Source organism: Bombyx mori, chromosome 8 (assembly GCF_030269925.1).
Source record: "Bombyx mori chromosome 8, ASM3026992v2".
Lineage (NCBI taxonomy): Eukaryota > Metazoa > Arthropoda > Insecta > Lepidoptera > Bombycidae > Bombyx > Bombyx mori.
The window spans coordinates 15685912-15711523 of NC_085114.1; the positions used below are offsets into that span (position 1 = coordinate 15685912).

The following is a 25612-nucleotide window of genomic DNA, read 5'->3' on the forward strand; positions in this document are numbered from 1 at the left end:
AAATTTTAATTCTAAAAACACCTCTCTTAACACACCCATAAACGGTAAGTTGCATTGCTTGTTGTTGGCTGTTCTCAAAAAATATTTAATTTTAAGTAGGTTACTGTAGTAAAATAGTAAGGTTAGTGAGGATATTTTTTTTCAATAAAACAAAGAATGTATCATCCAAAATATAATAAGATATGTAATCAAGTCCTATATTAATTAACGTCACAACTGAAATTAAAATCTTAAAGGAATGAGAATATAAAGAGCTTGTTCCGTTTCTTGACCTAATCCGCGTAGTTCTCCAGGCTGAGGGTGATGACGTCACTCACGAGGCAGTCCGCCGGCTGCGGACAAACGAACATTAAGTCACATAGCTGTAGCCCATGGTCCTCGCGCCCGGGGACACCAGCACACGTACCTCCGAGCAGATGCCGACCAGCGCATCGGCGCACCCATAGAACTCCTCCTTGAGCGAGATGACGATGGTCTGCAGACAGCCCTTCTTGGAGCGGATGTAGGAGGCGACCTTGCCTATGTTGGTGTTGTCCAGGGCCGCGTCTATCTCGTCCAGCAGAAAGAACGGCGCCGGCTGGTAGCTACGGAATCGCATATAAAGGAACAAAACATTGTTACTTCAATCTATATATTAATACGTGAAGTAAAAACTTTGTATCCCTTTTTACGAAAATTACGCGAACGGAGGAGTATGAAATTTCCCACACTTATCGAGTATATAGAGGAGTGCAGAATGCTATTATTTTTTAGAAGAATGCATAAAAAATACATTAAATCAATAAAGAAAACATTACACACACTGTCATGTATTTGACACACACTGTCATGTATTTGACACACACATATGTATATATACTCTTTGTTTATTGTCAAATTGCTTAATCTGTGGTCAAATTGAAAATAGGTTAATATTGTTTATCTTTAGTATTATTTGTCTATAGTGTAGTCTTAGCGAAATTTGTGATTATAGAAGTATGATAGTCTTTGACAATATAACCATAATAATGTTCAAACTTATAATTTCAATTCATTATTTTCGACTACTGCGGGACCACTACTTGTAATTAAAATTGAAAAGAATGTACGCGGTGCGGGGTGTCGTGCGGACCTGTGGATGGCGAACAGCAGCGCTAGCGCGGCCACCGTCTTCTCCCCGCCGGAGAGGTTGGACATGGGCTGGAAGCGCTTCCCGGGCGCCACGCAGTTGTAGTTGATGCCGTCCAGGTACGGCTCCTCGGGGTTCTCGGGACCCAGGAACGCCTGCGCCGACTGGTTCATCGCCAGCGCCTGCAACAGCGGGCCGTCACCTCCACCTCACCGACAACAGTGACAACAGCGACAAAGTATGCGAGTCTTCCAGAACGACTAGATAAGAACTCAGTGAGGAGACACTTTAACTACAAACAACATTTCATAAAATATATAACCACTATTATGTTTATCATCCCACAGTCCTTCACTGCTGGACACAGCCTCTCCACACTACGCACTGTCCATCCATCTCTGACCTCCCCTCGAAGGTCATTGCACTACATGGTCGGTCCTACGGCATGCTCGTCCAGCTGCCACTGCAGCCACGTGTCGGCGGGTGGCGGGGTCGGTGGGGGGCGCGGGCGTACCTTGTAGATGGCGTCGATCTCGTTGGCGACGTGCTCGAAGCAGTCCATGAACTTGTCGTGGCGCTCCTTCTTCACCTGCTCGCGAAACGTTACAACACTTTACAAACAGTTCGTATAAAACATTTCATTTAGTATTGGAAAAAATATTCAAAATAAATAATAAATGTGAAAATGCTTGTAATTATTTAAAAACAAACAATTTTGTTTTTCCTTTGAGTGTCCCCGACAAAAGTTTAGGTATTTATTATCGATTGAGGCACTACGAAGTCTGCCGGGTCAGCTAGCATACACTAAAAATAAATTGAGATAAAAAAAACGCACCTTCTCGAAGGCGAGCTTGGCGCGGTGCGCGCGCTTCCTCGCCGCCACGAAGGCCTCGTTGGTAGCGTTCACCTTCTCCCGCACCTCCGTCAGCTTCTGCATGGCCTGGGGACACACGGGGCGCTGGTTACTGCCGCCGACCCAGCCCCGGTGCTGCGGCCCGGTTAGTGGGGCGGGGCTGCCGTCGTACTGCACAGTTGAGACTCCAACCGACCCAACGTATACGTCTATGGGTCTCTGAGTGACCACTTAACGCACGTGGACGTGAGTTGTACAGAGTCGTGGTGTACCCGCATGTTGGGCGCCTGGATCTTGTCGACGGTCGTCTGCAGGGAGTTGATCGCCTTCTGCAGCTTGTCCGCGCGGCGCCGGACCTCGTCGGCCTCCTCCAGGTCGCGCAGGCTGTCCGACAGCATGCTGTAGTCCACACGAATCCTGAAAGCATCGGGCCACGTTATTGACACTAATGACCGCTAGTTTTTTGCAGACCAGGGTTAGCCGGTCCGCCTCCGCTTTGAAACACAACTTTCAAAATGTTGTTTGCACGCAATGTAAGTTAAAATATATTGAAGCGCGAGGTCATCGACCTCGCAGAGTACCTTCGGAGTACATTGCGGGTTGTTAGAATCAAATCCAAAGTACCTGGATTCCTTCCTGTACTGCTGCGTGGTGGACATGGAGGAGGGGTCGGACTCCGTGTCGGCCGTGTCGTCTAGGCTACCCTCCAATAAGGGTATTATTATGTCATCGATCTAAAAAAAGGTTTGTGTTAATTTTAATATAGTTTGAATTGTACCAAGGTCATATGAATATATTTAAAAGTATTTGTAATTGAAACTCGTGTTTATCATAAACAAATGCCTATTCATCTCCAGCGGGCGCCAGGACATTGGAACTAGCAATCAGAAGTGCGATTTTTTTTAATGTAAGATTCTATTGAAATCCTAATTATTAGCGGGGGGCGGGTACCTTGCACTGCCGCAGTATGTTGTGTCGCTCGCTGCGCTTGCTCTCGATGCGCGCCTCGATGCTGGCCATCTGCTTCTGGACGCTCTGGATGTCCTTCTGGATGCTGGACACCTCTTTCCGCGCCTGCAATACAGTAGAGTGCAGTGCCTTGTGCGGTGGGGTCGGGGCCGCACCTTGCGCCGGCGGGCAGTACCTTGTTGACGTCCTCCTCCGCCTTCTCGAGGTGCGTGCGCGCGGCGGCCCGGTCCGCCTTGAGCGTGTCGGCGCGGCGCAGCTCGTGGTCGATGTCGGCGCGCTGCTTGGCCTCCGCCTGGCGCCCGCCCTCCAGCTCGTCCTCGGCGTCCTGCACCGCGCGCTCCCACCGCGTCACGTTCTCTGGGGGGGACGGGTGTGTTAGGGGGGGCCGCTTCGGGGACCGGGGGGTCGGGGCTATACGTACTCTGCGTGTCCCGGGATCGCTCGAACTCCAGGTTGGAGGCGACCCTGTCGATTTGCGCTTCAAACTCCATCCGCCGCTTGGCGCGCTCCTGCTGGGCGCGCAGCTCGCGCTCCTCGTACTGTCTGCGGACGCATGCAGCAGAATGGGCCGATCATTACTGCACTGAACAGTACGGAGCACTTTGCTGTAGAGGAGGGAGGGTCGCCCCGCCCGCAGAGCCTACTCTTCAAACATAACGTCCTGTCTACGTAAGGCAGTATTGATGTTTAATACTCACTTGGAGGCGACAGGACATAGGACAGGTATACTATCTTTGAAATTGAAATACATAACCAACTTATGACAGGAAAAACCAAGATTAGGTTATTTTAATTATATATTTTTAGTTTTCATGAGATCTAAACATAGTTAAAACTATTATTACAATTGAATGTTAGCTACCGTCTAATTTTTAATAAAAATAATTTCTCGATAGTTAAGTAAGTGTCATTAAAATATTGTAATGTCAACCGTTGGTCGATATAATCATTCGATCGAAAGATCAATAGAAATATTGTATTACGCGAGACCAAACTATAAACTTATTTATAATTATATTGTACTGTTGCCCGGTTGTACCCGGTTTAATGGAAGAGTTCTTGACAGTAAAGTTTTGTGCCGTGAATGTTAAACTATTTTTTTATTTACGTTTTACAAAATGTACACTGCGCGCAATGTAATACAAACACAGATAGAGTTGTCGGACGGTACCATTAGCCACCTTTGTCTAAGTACAAATTAATTTTACTACTTCAACTAGTCAGTGCTCGTCCGACCTCGTGGAGAAGTACACCGTTTGGAGAGCGGTCGAGGAGGTAACGCTATTTCGTCTCTGCGTATTTTGTAATGGCCTAGATCATAAATCCGTTTCATCCCCAGCCCGACTCGACTGTCCGCTCTGCGGGGAAGCTGCGTGGCGGGTGAAGGGTGGGGGTGGGGGGTCGAGTGGGGGGCGGGGTAGTCGCGCGGGGGGTAGGGGGCGGGTACGCACCGGATGTTGGCGACGCCGATGTCCCGACAGAACGCCTTGAACACGACGTCCTCCACGTTGTTCATGTTCTCCTTCACCTCCTGGATCTTGGCGTCGCGCAGCCGGATGGTGCGCTCGATCTCCTCGATCTGAGGCTGCGCGGAAACACTAACGATTAGCTTACGGTCAACTTTCACGAGGATGACCGTATTGTTTGAGCTATAATAATTTAATTTTTTTATAAACATTCAAAGTTTATTTTATTTTAATTTACAAGAAAAATACTTAAATCTATATAAAAAATCTATAAACATTAACATGTTAAAACGAAGAGCACCCTGTATCCAATATTGATGCCCATGTTCAAGTCGGCCATACATATTTATTAGACGGCATTATTTCAGTATTTACTTGTATTTTCATTGTGAGTGACGCCATCTGTCGTCACATAGCAGAAGTGAATACCAAAAGGACTAGTACTATCGGAATGTTCTGGAAATTTTTAGACATGCCGTGTCCCTTACACAACGTGAAGCCGTCAGTGGCAGCCCTACTCGAGGGGACAACCTGAAGTGAATTATGATATTGAAGATTACCTTAAGGGTCGTAAGTCATTAAATAGGGTCTTAATTAAAGCTTCGGCGAAAGTTTTTATGTATCCCGAAATCACGCGTATCCATTTATAGTTCTATAGGTATAATAAATAATGAAATGTAGTCTATCGTATAATTTGTAATCTCACCCCAAAAGTTTCCATCTTTCTCTCCAGCTCAACGATCTCAGCATCCAACGTCTTAATTTGTTTTAACTGCAATTAGAAATCCACGTTACTGTTTACCGCAAGGAATGTGTGTGAGTGAACGAATGAATGAACCAGAGAGTGAATAAATTAATTAATCATTAAACAACTGTTGATTAGGTCACTAACTTATTTACTGAAGTGAATCTATACTAATATTATAAAACGGAAGAGTTTGTTTGAATGCGCTAATCTCAGGAACTACTGGTCCGATTTGAAAAATTCTTTCAGTGTTAGATAGCCCATTTATTGAGGAAGGCTATAGGCTAAAGACCAATACAAGTGGAGCACCAATAAGGAATGTTTCAAAATAGGGGTTTAAATAGCTTCCTTAACATTCTATAATTCAAAAATATTTTTACTTTCTTCTTCTTCGTAAATGGAGCGGGGGGTAAAATTTAGCATTATGCCAAGGTAACTATTCCACGCGGACGGAGTCGCGGGCAAAAGCTTGTTATTAAATAACTGAACAATATGTATTTAATATGTTCTGCTTGAAGCCTCTGTGTAGCCAGGTAGTGAGGCGCGCGTAGACTCACGGTGGTGTCCCTGTCGGTGACGGCGTACTTGAGTCTGGACTCGAGCCCCCGGATCTGCGAGTCTACGGTGGTCAGCTCCGACTCCTTGCGGGACTTCTTCATCGACTCCCGGAGCTCTTCTGTTAGCTTCTCCTGGTAATGCCAACATATATTTATTACTTGTTAACGTTGCCTCGAGCTGTGCAGCGAAGAATTGTACCATCGGTAACAAGAGATCAGCTTACCTTTTTAGCTTTAAGCTGTGAAAGATGCTTCTCGTCCCATCGTTTAGCTTTCCTCGCCAGATCCAACGAGCCCCCCGATATGATGCCAGACTTCTGGTAGAACGTGCCGTCCAGCGCCAGCGCCTGTGAATAGAGACACGTCCGGTGTGAAGAGCCGTGTGAGCCGGCCACTGGAGCCGCCTTGAGACATGAGGTCGAAGTTCAGTTGTATTGTGTAATGCTTTACTGGTGGTAGGACTTTTTGTGAGTCCGCGCGGGTGAGTACCATCGCCCTGCCTATTTCTGCCGTGAAAGAGTAATGCGTTTCGGTTTGAAGGGTGGAGCAGCCGTTGTAACTATACTGAGACCTTAAAACTTATATCTCAAGGTGGGTGGCGCATTTACGTTGTAGATGTCTATGGGCTCCAGAAACCACTTAGCACCAGGTGGGCTGTGAGCTCGTCCACCCATCTAAGCAATAAAAAAAAGCTTGAGATATCACATCTGCAACCGGAACTCATGGTTGCTTCGTGGCACAAATAGGCAGAGCGGTCGCGTCCGTGCGGGCTCCCAGTAACTGTCGGACGAGTGCGTCGCTGTCCCGGGGCTCGTGCTACTAACATCGTATCTGCTGTTCTTGTTCCGGTCGAGGTCGTAGGCGACGCGCGACGCGTCCTCGGGGGTCTCGCACACGAGCGCGTTGTTGGTGACGAAGAGCACGGCGCGGTGGATGGCGGCCGGCTCGAAGCGGAGCACGTCGAACAGCAGCTTCACGTTCTTGGGCTCCTTTATGTCTCTGCGAACACCACGACCACTCACACCGGTACACTTTTTTTTTAAAGGATTTTATGACCCGGTAACTAAGACTTTTAGGTCATGTCTTATTTTAATTTATATTCTTATTTTTATTGAAAAATGATAATATGAAATTAAATGAAATGACATGAGATGATAAGGAATCTCAGTAAAATGGTGGCCATTTACTGAGATTTTTTCAGTGGATTTTTTGGAGGATCCTGGGAAGTTACGTCCAGCAGCTTTGTTTAATTTTCCCACATTTGTGCACTTTCACAGATATTAAACAGTTAATAAACCACCGTTATTACACATTTAAGCCTGAAGAAAAACTAAATAGACAAAATAAAACAAATCACACTTCATTCCTCGCGTTCCCGCCAAAAAGTTTCACCGGGGTACAGCATCAGACTCGGGCCACAACAAACTAAACTAATCGCAATGGTGATGGAGATCGTCTTACAAAATGGCACAAACTAAAGAAATTAACATGATGTTTGACGAGCCAACCGGTTTCCGCGTTAGGATTCATCCAATGGCAGAGCGAAGCAACATCAAACAAAACAATTCGGGGCCTAGTGATTCCCGTAGCGTCCCGTCCCTGGTCTTAAACGCACATCGGGGACTTAGGACACTTTGATGAGCAAGTTCTGTATCCATGAACATTTCGCATACAATAATTAATGATTTCGCATACAATAATTAATGAAAATCATTACAATAATGTGGAGTGAGACCAATTAAAAATGTGTGCGTGTACTAGTGTACACACGTAAGAAGTGAAACTTGTTTATGGCCTTATTTTTCGAAAAATGATCTACATGCAACTTTCTAGAAATTGGTTAAATAATACATCTCTTTGATATCATAATACCCTGGTACTTTTCTTCCTATAAATTAATAATAATAGCACGGTCCACGTGGTGTTAAATGGGGTTCCTGAGGTTCGTGAAGTTTGACCCACCTTGAGACATGAGGTCGATTTCTCAAATCCGAAACCATGCTTCAGAACATACCGCCGTTAATTATTAATAAATCTCTTTGCTATCATAATACCCTGGTACTTTTCTTCCTATTATTTTACGTAATAACAGTAATAAATAGCACGGTCCACGTGATATTATTAAGTGGGCTCCCTGAGATTATTGGAATTACAAAATGATTTCCGTAATCCACCTGGAGACATGAGGTCAATTTCTCAAATCGGAATCCATACTTCAGAACATACAGCCGTTAATTAATAAAGAAGGCTGTACGTCAGAGTAAAGTTATAATAATACATCTCTTTGATATCATAATACCCTGGTACTTTTCTTCCTATTATTTTACGTAATAACAATAATAGCACGGTCCACGTGATATTAAGTGGGTTACCTGGGATTATTGCAATTACAAAATGTATTCCGTGACCCACCTTGAGACATGAGGTCGGTTTCTCAAATGCGCATCCATACTTCAGAACATACAGCCGTTAATTAAAAGATGGCGCGTAACGGAAAAAAGTGACGCGTAACCGAAAAACGTGACGGTAAATTTTTTTCCAACGCCGATAAGGAAGTTTCACTTCAAAAATTATCTTCAAAATACTAAGCGCGTGTGGGGGGTGGATTGATGGTTGTGTCACTTCCAGTCGATCTGCGCACTGACCTCAGTCTCTCCCGCAGCGGTTTGGCCTGTATGTAGTCCAGGGGGAGGAAAGTCTCCGGTTCCAGCATTCTTTCTTTCAGCACCTAAACCAAATAAACCAATTACAATCATCTTATTATACAACTAGCGGCCCGCTCCGGCTCCGCTCGGGTCTTTAACAAAAAATTTAACGATATTTATTGTTGTTTTATTTAAAAAAAAGAACACTTATTGCGGCATAACTATAATAGTTAAACATCTGCTGTCGCGACACTTTTTGTAAATAATAATGTGTTCTACAAAGTCGTAGTACATTATTTTAGTTTATCATCAATAGTTTTCGCAGGGCACGCGATGTAAAGAATATTTTAGGTAATTTTTTTACACCTTGGGTTACATTCTTGGAGTTTTAGTAAGGATCCCTAATTTTTTTTCAAAAAGATTATAGCCTATGTCACTCGGGAATAGTGTAGCTTCCAAATAGTGAAAGAAATTTTCAAATCGGTTCAGTACTTTCGGAGCCTATTCAATATAAACAAAAAAATCTTTACTCTTTATAATATTAGTATAGATGTACGTTAACAATGACACAAGTGCATCACTCATTCAGTGCAAGTGTCCTGCCCCGGCAAGCCCTGAGTGACTTGGCATACGTGCTTCATACTAACGATTCCCACTAAAATTGTTCAGTAAGTAAATACATACACTTGATCGGTCTCTGTGAGACAGTCCCATTGACAATCCCATTGTTACTCTGTTGCCGTAAATGTTAGACAACGTTACTTATGCTAGAGTATCAACACATAACATCACTGAATCAGTACAGGGCTTTTTTTTTAATGCTTAGGTGGGTGGACGAGCTCACAGTCCACCTGATGTTAAGTGGTTACCGGAGCCCATAGACATCCACAACGTAAATGCGCCACCCAGCTTGAAATATAAGTTCTAAGGTCTCAAGTATAGTTACAACGGCTGCCCCACCCTTCTAACCGAAACGCATTACTGCTTCACGGCAGAAATAGGCAGGGTGGTGGTACCTACCCGCGCAGACTCACAAGAGGTCCTACCACCAGTAAACCACGAGTCTTACTGATGGAGCCACAGACACTCTGATGCGCCACGTATTGCTGAGACAAACCTGGATACACCTCCGGGCTGTCTTCTCGGTGTCCACCACGATAGCTTCCATGTACTTCCCGAGGACCTTGGTGATGGCCACGTTGTACCTTTTGTGGGTCGGCTGGCACATGTTGATCATTCTGTCGTACTGCGGAAATGTAATACATTCAAGCTGCAGCCGCGTCAAGTAGACGAGAGAGTGGATGTCAACTGAATCGAGAGTCGATTCTTTAAGCAACGAATATGACGGCGCCAGCGGTGGCTGAGTGGCAGTTTCGACATAATTAATATTCGGTTGAACTTAGTTTATTGCAATAAAAGTCAATAAAACCTCTTAATAATTATTATTGAAACTCTCAACAAATATTTTGAAAGTGGAGCACAAACACTACAAAGGTTTGTACTGTAATGAGGGTAGTTGCTACTCACAACCCCGGGGATGTCTCGCTTGAAGCTCTCGACGATCTCCTGCTTCTTCCTGCGGCGCGCCTCCTCGTGCTTGTCCACGCGCGCGTCGCCCAGCTGCGCCGCCACGTCCTCCAGCTGCGTCTGCAGGCTGGCGGCCCGCCCGCGGCACGAACCCACGTCCGCCTGGAACACACTCATACTAGCATCCTGGCAATCTCTGCCACAAGGCGGCTTAGTCCTGAAGTCCATGGACGACGGTAACCACTCACCATCGTGTGGGCCGTATGTCGTCTGCATATAAGGACAATAAAAAAAATAAAAAAAAAACAGTCCCACGCTCAATTTTTTTTATAAAGATTTTGGGAATTATTGATGATCATGACTTACAATGAGAATGCCGTGACAGTCATGATGGTAAGACATACAGCTGAGGAATCTGCTTAAGCCTTACTCTAGTTTGAAGTATAGAATAACTATTATGTTATTGAAATCTTTGCCCCAAAGTGGGCATCAGCACTTACATTGGAATGTCTCTGGATAACCAGTCAACACGAAATGGTGCCAACAGAGGCAATAGAGAATGACTTTAATCGATTTAGGACAACATCTAGTTTACCTGTAATTCAGCTCGTAGTCTCCTCTGTTCCTCAAGGGCCTGTTCCGAACTCTTGATGTGTTCATTTAGTTTGTCCACTCTCTTCACAGCTTCGTTTCTCTCGTGCCCCTGGATTACCAAACAACATTACACACATCATCATCATCAGCCTATAGCAGTCCACTGCTGGACATAGGCCTCTCCAATTGCTCGCCACTGAGCACGATCCTTGGCTTCTCTCATCCAGCATTACACACAAATATATAAAAAAAAAAAGTGAAAATATGGCACAATACCTTCTGCCGATGCTTGTTTTCCAGCTCTCCCTTCTTCCTCAGCTCATTGTCCAGACGATCCTGGTCTGCCTTCTGTTCCCTATTCACGGAATCCAGTTCCTGGAGGTAGCGAGCTGCCTGACGGGATGCTTCCATCTTCAGCTCTTCATATTCACGGATCTACTCAAATGATTTATAAAAATTTAGTAGATTGTTTGTTATGTGGATCGGTTACAGTTGAAATCAAGCTCAATATGCTTTCATTATTATCTTGAGATGAAGTCAAATCTTAATTCTATTTCCTTTGGCTTTCCTTCCAACTGGGATCGTTATTGCAATTGGATTAGGCGGGTTGGTGGTCACAAAGCATGTAGAAACTCATTAATGCAAAGAATGAATCTGCAGAATGAGACTAATTCAGATTCTGAAGTCGTCGTGGCCTAAAGGATAAGACTACGGTGCATTCGTGTTGAGCGATGCACTGGTGTTCGAATCCCAGGCGGGTACCAAAATTTCTAATGAAATACGTACTCAACAAATGTTCATGATTGACTTCCACAGTGAAGGAATAACAACCCGCAAAATTAAAATTTCCGTCTCAGGTGGTTAAAGATCTCGAGTCCGTACGTAGGTAGTAGGTAGGTACCACCGCCCTGCCTATTTCTACCGTGATATAGTAATGCGTTTCGGTTTAAAGGGTGGGGCAGCCGTTGTAACTATGCTGAGACCTTAGAACTCATACCTCAAGGTGGGTGGCCACATTTACGTTTTAGATGTCTATGGGCGCCAGTAACCACTACACACCATTAAAGCAATAAATAAATAAAAAAGTTTACACGAAATAACCAAACCTGGGCCTCCTCCAAATGTACATCAGCCTTCCCACTGTGACCGGTACCACTAGCTGTTTCCCATGTTGCCTTTTGCTGCTCCAAGGTTCTAAGCTCCTCCTCCAAAGTCCTGATGTCATCCTGATGGGCCTCATGAGCTTTCCGCGCTTGTTCTAATGTCTTTTGAGCACTTTCAAGCTTCTTCTGGGTGTGAGTGACTCGTTCTTTTGCTTTTATGAAAGTTGGTCGTTTTTTTGAAATCTCTGCTTCCTAAAATACACATGGAAAGTATTGAAGTTTATTTCTAGGAAACATACTTCAGCTTTTGCAGTATTTTTGATCGAAATCATAATCGACTATAGAGACAATGGTGTCTAATTTTTGGCATGATAAAAAGCTTTAAACTAATTGCGATTTATATTTTTGGCAGAATTTAATGGCTTGGCAATGCCCCAATACCACAGTAGCACCTCACCATCGGGTGAGCTTACAGCGGTATACTTGTCTTTAATGACGATACACCAATCTTATATTTAATTTTTTATTGCCTTTGTAGCCAGCTGAGCGAGCATACTTTTACTGTTACACCAATCAAAACAAACAATATCATATATTTAATTGAAGACAATGAATGATTCAATAAATTCATTAAATGCCTTATCACCCAATTTACTTAAATTACCTTCTTCTCTTGAGGTGGATGAATAAAAAATTACTGTTTTGACATAAAATAGATCAATAATCCTCACTCACCACTTCCCTAATGTCCTGTTCAATCTTTGCGAGCTCTCTCTGTACGGTTCCGGCTTCTTTTTTCTTTTCCTTTAATGCTTCTTCAGCCTTCTGTCTTTTCTTCTCAATTTTTGCTAATTCTTGTTGTTTGTGTTGCAAATCTTCTTCATAAGCCTGGATCTCTCTCTCGTTGTGATACAGATGGAAAAGTTGAAGTTCCACTTTTTGCTCTTGCTTAAATGGTAAAATATTTATTTTTATAATTTATTTTTTGTATGTTGATGGTGTGAATGAGGGCGTATGTGCTTTAATGATCAAAGTGAACCATGTAAATGAGTCTTGGGTGAGTCTGGAGTAAACTGGTGGAGATAAAACTGGTGAATTTTGCTCCAGTTAGAGGGATACAAATATAAACTGAAGAGGTTGGTATCTTCTTCTTCTTCTTTTAGATAATTTGGCTCCAACGCCTTTGGCATTGATTTTGCCAATGTCAAAGTATTTACAAAAATGACAGGTGCTTAGAGAGGGAAAAAATTACTAAATCTAAATACAAGTAAATTTGGTCGGTTTTTCCATACGCGAATCTGTGGTTTTAAGAACAGCACAAACAAATATATGTTAGACTAACTACTTTAGAGATAAATATTATTAGCAGATAAAAATTTACACAGAATATTTACATGTTTAGAATAGACTAAAGTTAATAAACAATTAATATTAATAGGTCGGGGAATGTCATTGGGAAGGATATCATAAAGAGGGGATACGATATTGGGGCAGTCGAAGAAAATGTGATCCAGGGTACCCTCATCTAATCCACACTCACAAAGAGAATGGTCACGGACTCTAATTTTGGCAAGAAAAACAGGGGAGCAAACATGGCCAAGTCTAAGACGGATTATAGCTGAGACAATTTTTTTAGGAAGATGGCAGTGGGAGGAAAACCAAGGCTTAGAGGGCAGGGTCGGTTGCAAGTTACCATAATGCTTACCTACTGACTGACGAGAAATCTGCCAGCTTTCATTCCAAGATTGAAGCATATCAGATTTTGCCCGAGAATGTAAATCTCGAGGAAAAATTTTGTTATACTTGTTACAGCCCATAACAACAGCCTCCTTGGCACAGGAGTCAGCAAGCTCATTCCCACAAATTCCGCTATGACTTGGGGTCCAGACGAGAGTGACATCAAGTCCGGAGCAGTGACATTGAAACAGAGTTTCTTTAATTTTTAATATAATTTCAAAATTGACTTTTGAATGCGATGGAAATTTAGTTATGTCTTGAAGACAGCTTAAGGAGTCCGAAAAAATTAGCGATTTACTTAGACCGCGGGTTTTAATAAAAAGAGCTGCTTCTAAAAGAGCAACAGCTTCACCAGAGTACACAGAGGAAGTCTGAGGGAGTTTGTATTTTAGGGAGATTTTAAACTTGGGGATCCATACCGCAGCACCTACAGGACCATTTTGGGATAGTTTAGATGCATCAGTGAATAGGTGATAATGATTAGGCCATTGTAGTTGTACTATGTTCTGAAATTGTAAATTTGCTCCTGGGGAGTCTTTATGGATCCCAATATTCAAGAAGGTAGTGGGACGAAATAAAAGACAGTCAAAAGAGAAAAGAAAGAGGGGGAATTTATCATATTGAGAAATTGGAGAAGCTAAATTTTGCAGTTTCTTATACGAGTTGACAAGAGGAGGTACGGATTTATGACGCCAGTATCTAGAGGTTTCGGTCAGTTGAGCAAGTTGGGAAAGTAGAGCTAAAAGGGGGTGGTTTGAGAGAGAAATTACTTTGTAGAAAAATCTATCAGCTAGAAACTGTCTACGCAAGGCTAAAGGAGGTTCAAAACATTCAACTTGTAGGGCATTTATAGGGGAAGATTTCATGGCGCCAGAGATGATTCTGAGGCATTTTGATTGAATACGATTTAGTTTTGTAAGTGCCATTTTATTACAAGGCTCCAAAACAAAGCAACCATAGTCAAAGTGACTTCTAATTAAAGCATTATAAAGAAGCTTCTGGCTGTAAGGATGTGAACCCCACTTAACACCGGAGAGTGCGCGTAGAACATTGATGCTCTTCTCAACTTTATTGCAGATATAGTTTAAATGGTGAACACCGGACAGTTTAGAATCCAAGAGAATGCCCAAAAACTTAACTTTACTCAAGACTGGAATAGATTGGTTACAAATTTCAATATTTATTTCAGGGATAACTCTCTTACGGGAGAAAGCAACCGCAGAACATTTAGGGATGGACAGGGATAAGCAGTGATCATTCAACCAAGAATTCAGGTTAAACAAAGCAGAATTTAGACAATTACAAGCTTGTGAGAAAGAATTAGATATGGTATAGAGGGCAATATCGTCAGCATATTGGAGGATACGGCAAAAACGGTTCACAGTAGTATCTAAAATAGCAGTGTAAATATTATAAAGCAGAGGACTGAGAACAGAACCCTGAGGCAGACCTTTCCAGGTCCGATGAGAAGAATTTTCACCTAAGATGCGAACTATAATAGATCTGTCATAAAACAAATTGAAGATAAAATTCACAATTCTAGGAGGCATATTCAGGTTAATAAGTTTTTGTCTAAGTAAATGAAGGTCGACATTGTCGTATGCAGAGGAAATATCTAGAAAAACTGCTATAACATGACGATTTTGAGAGAATGCAACACGAATATCTGAAGTGAGGAGGCTCAGGCTGTCCAATGTTCCGTAACCTCGTCTAAAGCCAAACTGACTATTAGGGAGAATAGACCTGTTTTCAACTATCCATTCTAGACGATTTTTTATCAAATGTTCCATAATTTTAGCTAGCACACTCGAGAGAGCAATAGGTCTATATGAACAAGATTGAGCTGGATCCTTGCCTGGTTTTAGAATTGGGATTATCAATTGAGTTTTCCATGAGGCTGGAATAGAACTGGAGAGAAATATATGATTTAAAAGATTTAGAAAGATTTTTTTAGAAGAGTCAGATAATTTTTTTATAAAAGAGTACGGGAAGCCATCTATACCTGGGGCTGAATCTCGGAGGTTGTCAAGAACACAGCATAGTTCTGCAAATGAGAAGCTGGAATTCATGGGGTCATTAGAGGCGGAGGAGGGAATTAAGGGACAAGGTTTAAAAGGCACAAAGGGTGGGCAGAGTTTGGAGATAAAATCAGGAAGCCAAGACAAGGAATTAGAATTAATATTATTATCAGATTGTGATTTACGAAATGCTTTTATTTTTTTCCAAATCAAGGAGGCAGGAGTTCTTGGGGAGAGAGACTCGCAAAAATTACGCCAAGCAAGAGATTTCTTTTGTCGCAAAAATCTTTTAGAGATGGCCGAAATTTTCTGAAATTCTAGGAAATTCTCTAAAGAGAGAATTTTAGAAAATTCAGACTCAGCCTCCTTGCGTTTTTGGACTATTTGGGAGCATTCAGCATCCCACCATGCTGGTGAGGGAATTTTATATGAAGCTGAATTCTTTAAGGGAATGGTTAGTTCGGCAGCGGAGGATAAAATGGAACAAAATTCTAGGTACAAAAATAGAGTATTTTCATCATTTGCATCAGGAAGAGATTCAAGATTATTTTGAACTAAAGATGAATACTTTTGCCAGTCGGCCTTGTTAAGTCTGAATTTCAAAAGGGGTTCATATGGAATTGAAGATGGGATGGAAGAATCGGCTAGAGTTAGTAATATTGGAAGATGATCACTGCCATGGGAGTTGGACAGAACAGACCAAGAAATCGAGTTAACTAAAGAGGGAGAGGACAAGGACAGGTCTGGGGCACTTGGACTTTGGGATGGGGATACTCTACGGGTGGGAGTTCCATCATTAAGTAGACACAAATTTAATTCATCAAGTTTATCAAGAAATAATGAGGAATTTGAGTCACATAACTCAGAACCCCACATTGTATGGCGTATATTAAAATCTCCTAAGACTAAGAGAGGACATGGAAAAGAGGTTAAGAGTGTCGAAAATTCTTGAATAAGGTTACTGTTAGGGTGAGGGATGTACACTGAGACCACTGTGATGTTAAAGCAGCGAACTGCCACAATGTTAATTGCTGAGGAATGAGGAGGAAGGGTAATGCGAGAAAAAGATATATTTCTTCTGACCAAGATAGCAGTTCCTGCCCAGCCGTCGTCTCTGTCATCGCGGAGACACGAGAACCCGGGCACCCTAAGCAGAGTATCCGGTCTCAACCATGACTCCGCAACAGCAAAGAGGACAGGGTTATATTGATTAGATAGATAAATTATTTCTTGTTTTTTATTTCTGATACTACGACAGTTCCATTGTAGGACCTTCGTCATTATGCTTTGGTTGAGAGTTGACGAGACTAGAGATTAAAGCGTGAATCTGAATCAAGACGTTGTTCGGTAGTATATCATTGAATTTTGATAAAATATTTAGAAGCAGCATTGACATTAATTCCGCGAGATTATCATTTGTAGCAGGGGCACAGGGGGTGGGAGTGCTAAGAGCACAACCATTGGGTAAACAAGAGTTAGGAGGGCTAATAATATCGTTGTGAGCATGACGATCATAAGACTTGGAAAGTATTGGTTTAGACGATTTTTCAATAAAAACAGTTTTTTTGTATGAAGTTGACGGAGTATGACGAGAAGATGAGGGGGAGGAAGACGGGAGGGTATTCGAAGATGGAGCTGATCGGCTCAGGAAGATAGGTTTTTGGGGAAGAGAAGAATTGGCAACATCGGCATAGGAGGTGCGGACTGAAGGAAATCTGCGAGCTGCCTCAATATAACTAATATTTTCTTCAGACATAACCATCTTAATTGATCTTTGACGGGCATGTTCGGGGCATTTCGGGTCAGAGGCGGGATGACAACCAGAGCAGAACAAGCAGGTTATGTTATTTTCTGAAACACTACAAGAATTACCTTCATGGGGGCCTGCGCATCGAGAGCAGCGGGCTTGCGATCGACATTGATCACGAATGTGCCCAAAACGACAACACTTTAAACACTGAATAGTGGGAAGAGTATATATGTTTACAGGGAGGGAAACGCTGCAACAATATACATGTTTAGGAAGAACTTGCCCAAGAAAAGAGAGGACAACTGTACCCGTCGGTTCCCATACTGTTTTTCCATCTATTTTCTTTTTCTTATTCATTCTTCTGGCTTTAATGACGGTGGTTGAAACAGACCGACACTCAATCCATGAGACTAGATCCTCCAGAGACCACTCTACAGGAATTTGTCTCACGACACCCATCCTGGTAACTTGAAAGCGTGGAATAATTGCTGACAATTTGTTAGATGAAAGTAATGGGTTTGTTAAAAATGAATTCGCTTCGTTATATGTTTTAAAAATAATAGCAGCCCTATTTCTACCCATGTTTTTAATTTCATCTATCCCTGAGATCTTACCATTGTAAATAATTTGAGCAATTTTAAGGGTACGGGTGTGGTTCGAAACTGGGGCAAAGTCACCATCTGAACGAGATACATGGACAACAAAAGGGCCAGAGTCAGTTTCAGAGTAATTAAGAACTGAATTGTTATCAAAACCTGGCCGGGTGTAGGTATGTTGATTAGAGGCAGCTGCCGGTAAATGTGGAGCTGATCTTTTTTCTGGGACGCTTAATACGTCTTCCGCAGGGCGTTTTTGTGAAGCTTTTACAGGAGAATTAAGTATTAGAGAAAGATCGTCCATCTCTGAATCTAAAGAAGACCTCCCTCTGTCCGGCGGGACATTTTCGCCCACCGAGGACGACATTGACATAAAAAATACACTTACCAGTTAAATGAAACTTAAACTAATCCACCACCAACAAAAATAGGGCAACACAATTCTTAAAAACACAGAAAAAACGGGAAAAACACTAAAAATAATCGAAACGCGTGTGATCTCGAGGTTGGTATAATTATAGTTTAATTCATTGCTGTTTTCATTAAAATATACTCACAAACATGATTGCAATGCTTCCACATTTTTGTAATATGTAGTTTAATAGTTTAATTCTCACCAATTCTTGCTTAAGTCTTGTGTATTTCTCCGCTTCTTCCTTCTCAAACTTTGCTTCTTTCCTCTCAGCTGCCACTCCCTTCTTTTTCTGATAGGAGAATTGAGCCTCCTCATCAGCTCGGTTTACTTCAGCACGGCAAGCTTCATACTGTTCCTTTAACACTCCAGACCTACATATTAAATATTATATGTAATTAAATAAAACATATACTGCTACTAGTGTAGAGGATGCAGAATTTACTGTATGGTCGGGTGGTACCAGTGGATGGTAGTATGCAATTTTTTATTTCCTCTAATTGTATTGTTTGATTTGAGTGAGGGAGCAAATAAGTTTGTATTGAAACTTTGATTAAAACATGTCTTTTAGGTAATCTTTTATCTATTGTAAAAGACTAACGAAGTTTGTGATATAAATTATGATCATGATGGTGACAACACTTAGAAAAATATGTTACCCGCTGATCTCCTCAAACAGAGTAGTCCTTTCTTTAGGATTCTTCATGGCAATGCTCTCGACGGCACCCTGGAAGACTAGGAAGTTCTTGGCTTTCACATTGATGCCCAATTTCTCTAGTTCACCAAGATAGTTACTTACTGATACAGACTGTTAAAAAAAGGATTCATTTATTTCATACACATAGCACATCTGATCAGATGTGAATATACTGTACATATGGGAGTGCTGGTATGCCTGAACATGAAGTTGCTTTGCAATAAAAAGCCAATCAGGTGATGTCCATAACCTATGATTTCATATTACAAAGAGAGCTTCACTTCAGATTAGTTTCATCATCTTTTTTTTTAGGTTAAATAAGGCTAAGGCACAGGCTCAGGGCTTATCTAGTGTGAAGTATCTAGAAATCATATTCATCACAACCATTCTGGTTTACCATTGCTTTAATCACTTGAGACATTCTACTGGTTTTCATTTCTACTGGTGGTAGGACCACTTGTGAGTCCGCGCGGGTGGGTACCATCACCCTGCCTATTTCTGCCGTGAAGCAGTAATGCGTTTCGGTTTGAAGTGTGGGGCAACTGTTGTAACTACCAAGGTGGGTGGCGCATTTACGTTGTGGATGTCTATGGGCTCCAGTAACCACTTAACACCAGGTGGGCTGTCAGCTCGTCCATCCATCTAAGCAATAAAAAAAAAAACATAAAATTAAAGTCATATTATAGGGCTGTCCCCCTTTCAAATGAGAGAGCATGGCTGCTTCGTGGCAAAAATAAGCAATGAGAAGCCTAATACATGGTGGCCCACCCTTCACCTGCATTCTATGGGGTAGATCACCAGTAATCCTTGTTATTCAACTTAACATAAAACAGGAACTTGTTACAAAAATCACAATCTTTTACCTGGCCATCAATTTTATGTTCAGACGATTGTCCAATCACTGATCTCTGGAAATGTTTCTCAGTCATGTCTTCCAGAACAAACGTTGCCGTAACAGATGCACTGGAATAAATTCATGGTTAAATGGATCAAGACATTAACATTTTTAACTATACTGAGACCTTGGAACTGATATCTCAAGGTGGGTGGCAGCATTTACGCTGTACATGTCTATGGGCTCTGGTAACCACTTCACACCAGGTGGGCCGTGTGCTCGTCCACCCACCTAAGCAATGAAAAAAGAAAAAGTAACCTATATTGAGAAATCAATTATTATTCAGAGTAGTTGGGTAGTCTTTCTATAAATTGTGATTTATTAATTGAAAATTATTAAATTAAAAAAATTCTATCTTATAATTGTTCATACAACACAGAAGTCTACAGCACAAGTTTGGTTTAAAATAATTATTCTAAAAAATATAACTTTTGAACATTTTGAAAAAAATATACAATGATCTTGTTATCAAGTGGAAAGAAGAATTCACCTTCGAGAAACAGGTTTGTTGATTGAAGCACCATGGATCAAGTCACTCAACCTCTTCACACGCAACAATGATGTCTTCTCACCCATCACAAAGCTCACAGCGTCCATGAAGTTGGACTTTCCTTTTAAGAAATGTAAATTTTAAGTTATTTGTTATAACAGTGGTCTAATGGATTTTTTTTTACAATTTCACAAAAAAGCAGTATTAACAAAGAAGTTCCCTCGTAATTGTTTTTAGCAAAGCAGGAAACTTGTTCTTTTAATTGGTGACAATACTACTATTCATAAAGCAACTTCTGTTTGTTGGAAAAGCGAGGGAAACGTTTTGAACACGACGCCTTAATGTATTTCAATTTTTGTTGAAAATGAAATCGGTGTTCGCTCTATAGCATGAAAATAATAATATTAAGAAACGGTTAAAAGATAGACTATGGGAAAAATGTAAGGTTTTCTTAGGTCATTAGTACCTGATCCATTAGGGCCAACAACAGCGGTAAAAGACTTCAGAGGACCTATGCGGTGATGTCCTCTATAGGTCTTGAAATTTTCCATATCGATATATTTAAGAAACGCAGGCATCTTGATTAAGACTAACTCCCATGCAATACTGTAATGCTTTTAATTCACAACACAAATTAACAAGCGCCAAACATAATCACGAATTGTTTGTACAAATGTCAAAGTGAAACTCAATTTGACACTAGCTTATTTGACAGTATTAGTTTTCCATTTTTCCAACATGAACAGCGAGGGTATCACACAATACAGCGTAATTTTTACATAATATATTTCCCATTTAAATGAAAGTGAATATTATGTAGTGAAAAATGATTTGAATGAAATGAAATGAAGTTGATTTATTTGAAATCGTAATCAATTGGGATGATATTAAGTGAAACTAGATAATGTGAATAAGTTCTCAATAAAATGGTGGCTATTTTATAAGACTGCAGTAGACTTTTTGGAAGAACCCAAAAGCCTTGTTCAGTAACGTCCAGCAGCTTTTCGGTTTTGTTTCATTTTCTAACATTTATGCACTAAGCAAATAATAAACCACCGCTATTACACGTTTAAACCTGAAGAAACCCGACATTAACAAAATAAAACAATTGCCACAGCTTTGCTTTTCGCGTGCCTGCCAAAAAAGGACTACACGAACGTTTTATTGAGTAATAAAACGTTAAAAAGATATATTGCAAGACACTGGCATATATTGCTGAGATCATGGACTGATTGCCAGAAAATATACATTTTGTAGATAGACTTATTCTAAATAATAAAATGTATTAAAAATTAAGTTATAGTTAAGTATTTTGACGCCTATAATTCCATATAACGTGTTGCAATTGATGTGACAATAAAAACCAGCAGCGTAACGACAAGTTCTTTTATTTGTGCAAGAATGCAGAAAAGTAGTTAGAAATGGCTGGCACGGCTTGTTTTATTAACACTATCCCCCCTTCGTTGGCTTTGGCTGGCGGCGGTGGCGGTGGCTGTGGCGGAAGGGGCGTGTTAATATGGCTTGGCGGCTTGGCTGGCGGCAGGGCATGACAGCTGACGTCACGTCCGTTACATTCGGCCATCCTGCAACAATTGCTCCCGCAATGGGGAACACACAAAAACATTTAGTTCTCAAATAAATCAATAAGGTCTTCAGTTTCGAGCTGCTCATCGGAACTACTAGCGCTATCGGACACATGGGCTATACTTTTATAGGGCTTTAATGAATCTGTTGATACCAGGCCAGTGAAGTTTTTATAACTTCGTAAACCTTTTAGATATACTTCTAATTCGATAACAATTGTTACCTACTACTTTAGTTACTACATACGGACCTGAGGACAAATCGTCTAATTTGGTATTAATCCTAGCGGCGCTACTAACCAGTTGGCGCCTGTCTCTAAGATACAAAATGCCTTTTCTTATAAACATGAGCTTTTTTTTTTATATTAATGTTGTGTGTCATTATTGTACTCGCTTGTTTTATCCTAGCTGCAGCTATCTTACGCCGTGCGTCAACAGTTTCTGGTTCGAGACCAGGAATCGAAACATCACATATTGACCTACCAGAGCGCACAAAGATTAAATCGCAAGGCTTGTAGCCGCTGTTACTTTTAATTGTGTTGTTTGTGCCTCAATTGACGGAGTTCGCTAAATTATTTGAAGCTTCACTAGGATCAGTTGCCCGCAACACATAAAATTGTATGTTTAGTTTGTTCAATTAGCGCGCGGACAAGCAATACCGTTTAACGTATGCCTAAACTGTTTATCTTCTGATATATTTTTTTAAAGTACCTACTCGTAAAAGCTTTCCCGTAGTCTGTCACCACGTGATTCGGGTATCTGGACAAACCCTATTAATATATTTTTCAATGCACGAATGGTCCCGATTGAATTTACAGTACGCGTTAGTTCAGCTATCACAAATTTAGACAACGCATCTTTCATTACGATCATGTACTGGTTGGTGGCCTTTAGATGTCCTACAGAAGGGCATCATGTTATATATTTGTACCATGCGCATAGTATCAGATGGTTTAGAGATCGGATATAGACAGTCTTCTTTTTTTTAACATATTTATCCTTCTCATGTGTACAATAAAGACATGCTGCCACGTATTTCCTAATAAAGCGTGTCATTTTAAAAAACCAATATTGGCTTTTAATCAAAGCTAAACGATGATTTAGATCCACGTGACAAATGTAGTCATAGTGCATTTGTACAATTTTCCATTTAGCCGAAGGGACTGCGAGTCTATTTCCCTTAAAAATTTTTCGAACTAGTTCATAATTATCTTTAACATCAGCGCGACTTCGTCCGCGTGGAATATAGTTCACAAATAATGCTTTATTTTAGAACATATTTGGTTAGCATAAAAAAAAACGTTATAGTGAGCCAACCTTAACATATAGATATATGCTATCGCGGACATTTTTTTTAAAGGACAACAATTCTGTCACATTATTTTAGCGAAACTTTAACCGCTTCTGCAGCGCAGGCACCGGAAGCTCTTAAAAGGGAAAATAACCCGATTTTGAAACATTATTTACTGGTACTTCGCTTGTATTGGCCTTAGCGTGACACAATGATGGTCTTAGCGGTCTTAGCGTTATATAGCCTATAACCTTTCTCAATAAATGGGTTATTTAACACTGAAAGAATTTTTCAAATCGGACCAGCAGTTCTTGAGATTAGCGCGTTCAAATAAACTCTTCAGCTTTATAATGCTAGTATAGATTGCTTTATAATCGAACTAAGCTTTTCGTCCTTACATTGCACAGTACAGTATCAATTAGTAACTTTAAGATAATTTACGTTCATCATGTCAACAGGATGCCCATTAAGCGCGTCTACAAATGTTCCATACGTTCACCAGGTCTATACTCAACACTAATGTCATAATCTTCTTTCAAAACTCACCATCGCGCCATGCGTGGTATAATGCCGCGTTTGGTAAACGTAGCACAAACCACAGTACAATCAGTTTCTACTATATCATGTTTACCTACTTCATAAACACGGAACCTACGTAGCGATTGTACGACCGCCAGGTTATGAGCTCTTAACTATGATACACATTCTTCCTTCCTAGTAACCCGGCTAAAATAGTATAACAGGCCGCAGTGAGTTGTCAGTTTGTTTTTGTAATAGTATACCAGAAATTCCTAAGTTACACGCATCGGTTTGTATTTCTGTAGGAAGCATAGGATTATACAGAGCTAGCACAGTTTTGAAACGTAAGCTGTTTTTCAGTTGTTCGAAATTCGCGTTTTGTTCACGGCCCCACACCCATGATTTATCTTTTTTTTTTCTTTTTAAACCAATAAACTGTCGCACACTATAAGCATTATTTGGCACAGGACACTGCGAAACGGCCGTCAATTTTTGTTGCACCCGGCTGTATACCGTCTGAAGATATTTCATGACCTAATAAGTGACTTGTTCCTCCAAGAATGAGCATTTACTCATATTTAATTTTAAGTCTCCACCATAAAATTTCCCAAGTACTTTCTCAATAATTATTGAACCTGATTTTATACCAACTGAGGGTAGCGGTAAATCGTTTAAAATTGCTAGTATCTCGATTTGACCTACATTTATTTTTACCCATTTCTTTTCTACCCGCAGACTCAATTATTTTATTTATTAAACGCATTTAACTACCCCACCTAGTGGAATAAGGTGGAGATAAAGAAGAAACGTATGAATACAGATGGCGCATTTGCTAAACCAAAAGGAATTCTAGTGTACTAGAAATAATGACCTTGCGGTGTAATGAAAGCAGTTGTGTGTCTGGCACAATGCTCAATTGATGGTAGCCCTGGGCTAAATCTAAACTCGTGCAGTACTGTTCGGTGGATACTTTTATATTTTACGATAGCGTTTAACGCACGATAATCAACGCATAGCCTACTGTCGCCGTTCTTTTTCTTAATAAGACCACTGGTGAAGCATGACTAGATTCAGATTATTTTATAATGCCGATGTCTAAAGGTGGCGATACACGGGCTGATCACTAGTAAGCTTAATTTGAATTTGAACTAAATTGGCAATACCTAAATCATGTGTATTCGTAGCAAAGCAATGCTTATACTGTATTTTTTTTAATCTGAATGACTTAATATTTAATGGCTCCTTTTAATTTTTTTTATTTCTACCCACAAATCTCGAAATATTTGTAATAGCATGGCTAGGGCAAGTAGAAATGCAACACACCTGGCTGTTTGGCTGTGGCTCCTCGCAGCTGTTGGCCCTCGGCAGGCCCTCGCCCGGCGGCCACATGATGGTCTCTGAGCTCATGTTGATGACTTTGACGTAGCTGTCTTCGCCGCGCAGCAGCGTCGCAGACAGGGAGAGAGAAGGAAGCTCGTAGCCGTGAATCTCGTGAAGCGCCGTGAAGCTCGTAGTGCCGCAGTGGGTCACTCCACGTTGTTGCTCTTCGTCCGACGACGTCGAAGTCCCTTTGATTTGATTGTTCCAGGTTCTTCATCCTGTAGCTCAAGTATCGCCTTGTGGACCTCCTTCTGAAGCAATTTTTCAACACCTTCCTCGCCAGTGGAATAGGAGCTTCATCTTCTTCAAACTTGTCAGAAGACCGAGAGATCTGAGCGTGTATATGACGTTGTTTCATTTCTTTATGCCACTTCTGATTGTTGCAATTGATGTGACAATAAAAACCAGCAGCGTAACGACAAGTTCTTTTATTTGTGCAAGAATGCAGAAAAGTAGTTAGAAATGGCTGGCACGGCTTGTTTTATTAACACTATCCCCCCTTCGTTGGCTTTGGCTGGCGGCGGTGGCGGTGGCTGTGGCGGAAGGGGGCGTGTTAATATGGCTTGGCGGCTTGGCTGGCGGCAGGGCATGACAGCTGACGTCACGTCCGTTACAAACGCCAATATCTTCCGTAGCATCAACTCAACTACAACAGCATCGTATACTAAAAGCGATAT

At 41.3% G+C, this 25612-nt stretch overlaps 1 protein-coding gene across 1 annotated transcript; it reads right to left on the bottom strand.

The window, feature by feature from the left end:
• Positions 1 to 159: 159 nt before the first annotated feature.
• On the bottom strand, positions 160 to 20873 carry LOC101740265 (structural maintenance of chromosomes protein 1A). Its single transcript, XM_004923622.4, has 27 exons — positions 20629 to 20873; positions 20163 to 20283; positions 19641 to 19740; positions 18740 to 18888; positions 18286 to 18454; positions 12303 to 12515; positions 11571 to 11819; positions 10741 to 10899; positions 10466 to 10573; positions 9871 to 10032; positions 9461 to 9589; positions 8344 to 8426; positions 6523 to 6697; positions 5923 to 6045; positions 5699 to 5830; positions 5103 to 5168; positions 4382 to 4515; positions 3352 to 3473; positions 3106 to 3287; positions 2913 to 3035; positions 2586 to 2695; positions 2234 to 2378; positions 1944 to 2048; positions 1623 to 1697; positions 1112 to 1290; positions 407 to 584; positions 160 to 332 (listed from the first exon to the last, which is right to left on the bottom strand). The coding sequence occupies exons 1-27, from the start codon at positions 20738 to 20740 to the stop codon at positions 273 to 275; spliced, it is 3663 nt and encodes a 1220-aa protein (XP_004923679.2). The 5' UTR covers positions 20741 to 20873; the 3' UTR covers positions 160 to 272.
• Positions 20874 to 25612: the final 4739 nt, after the last annotated feature.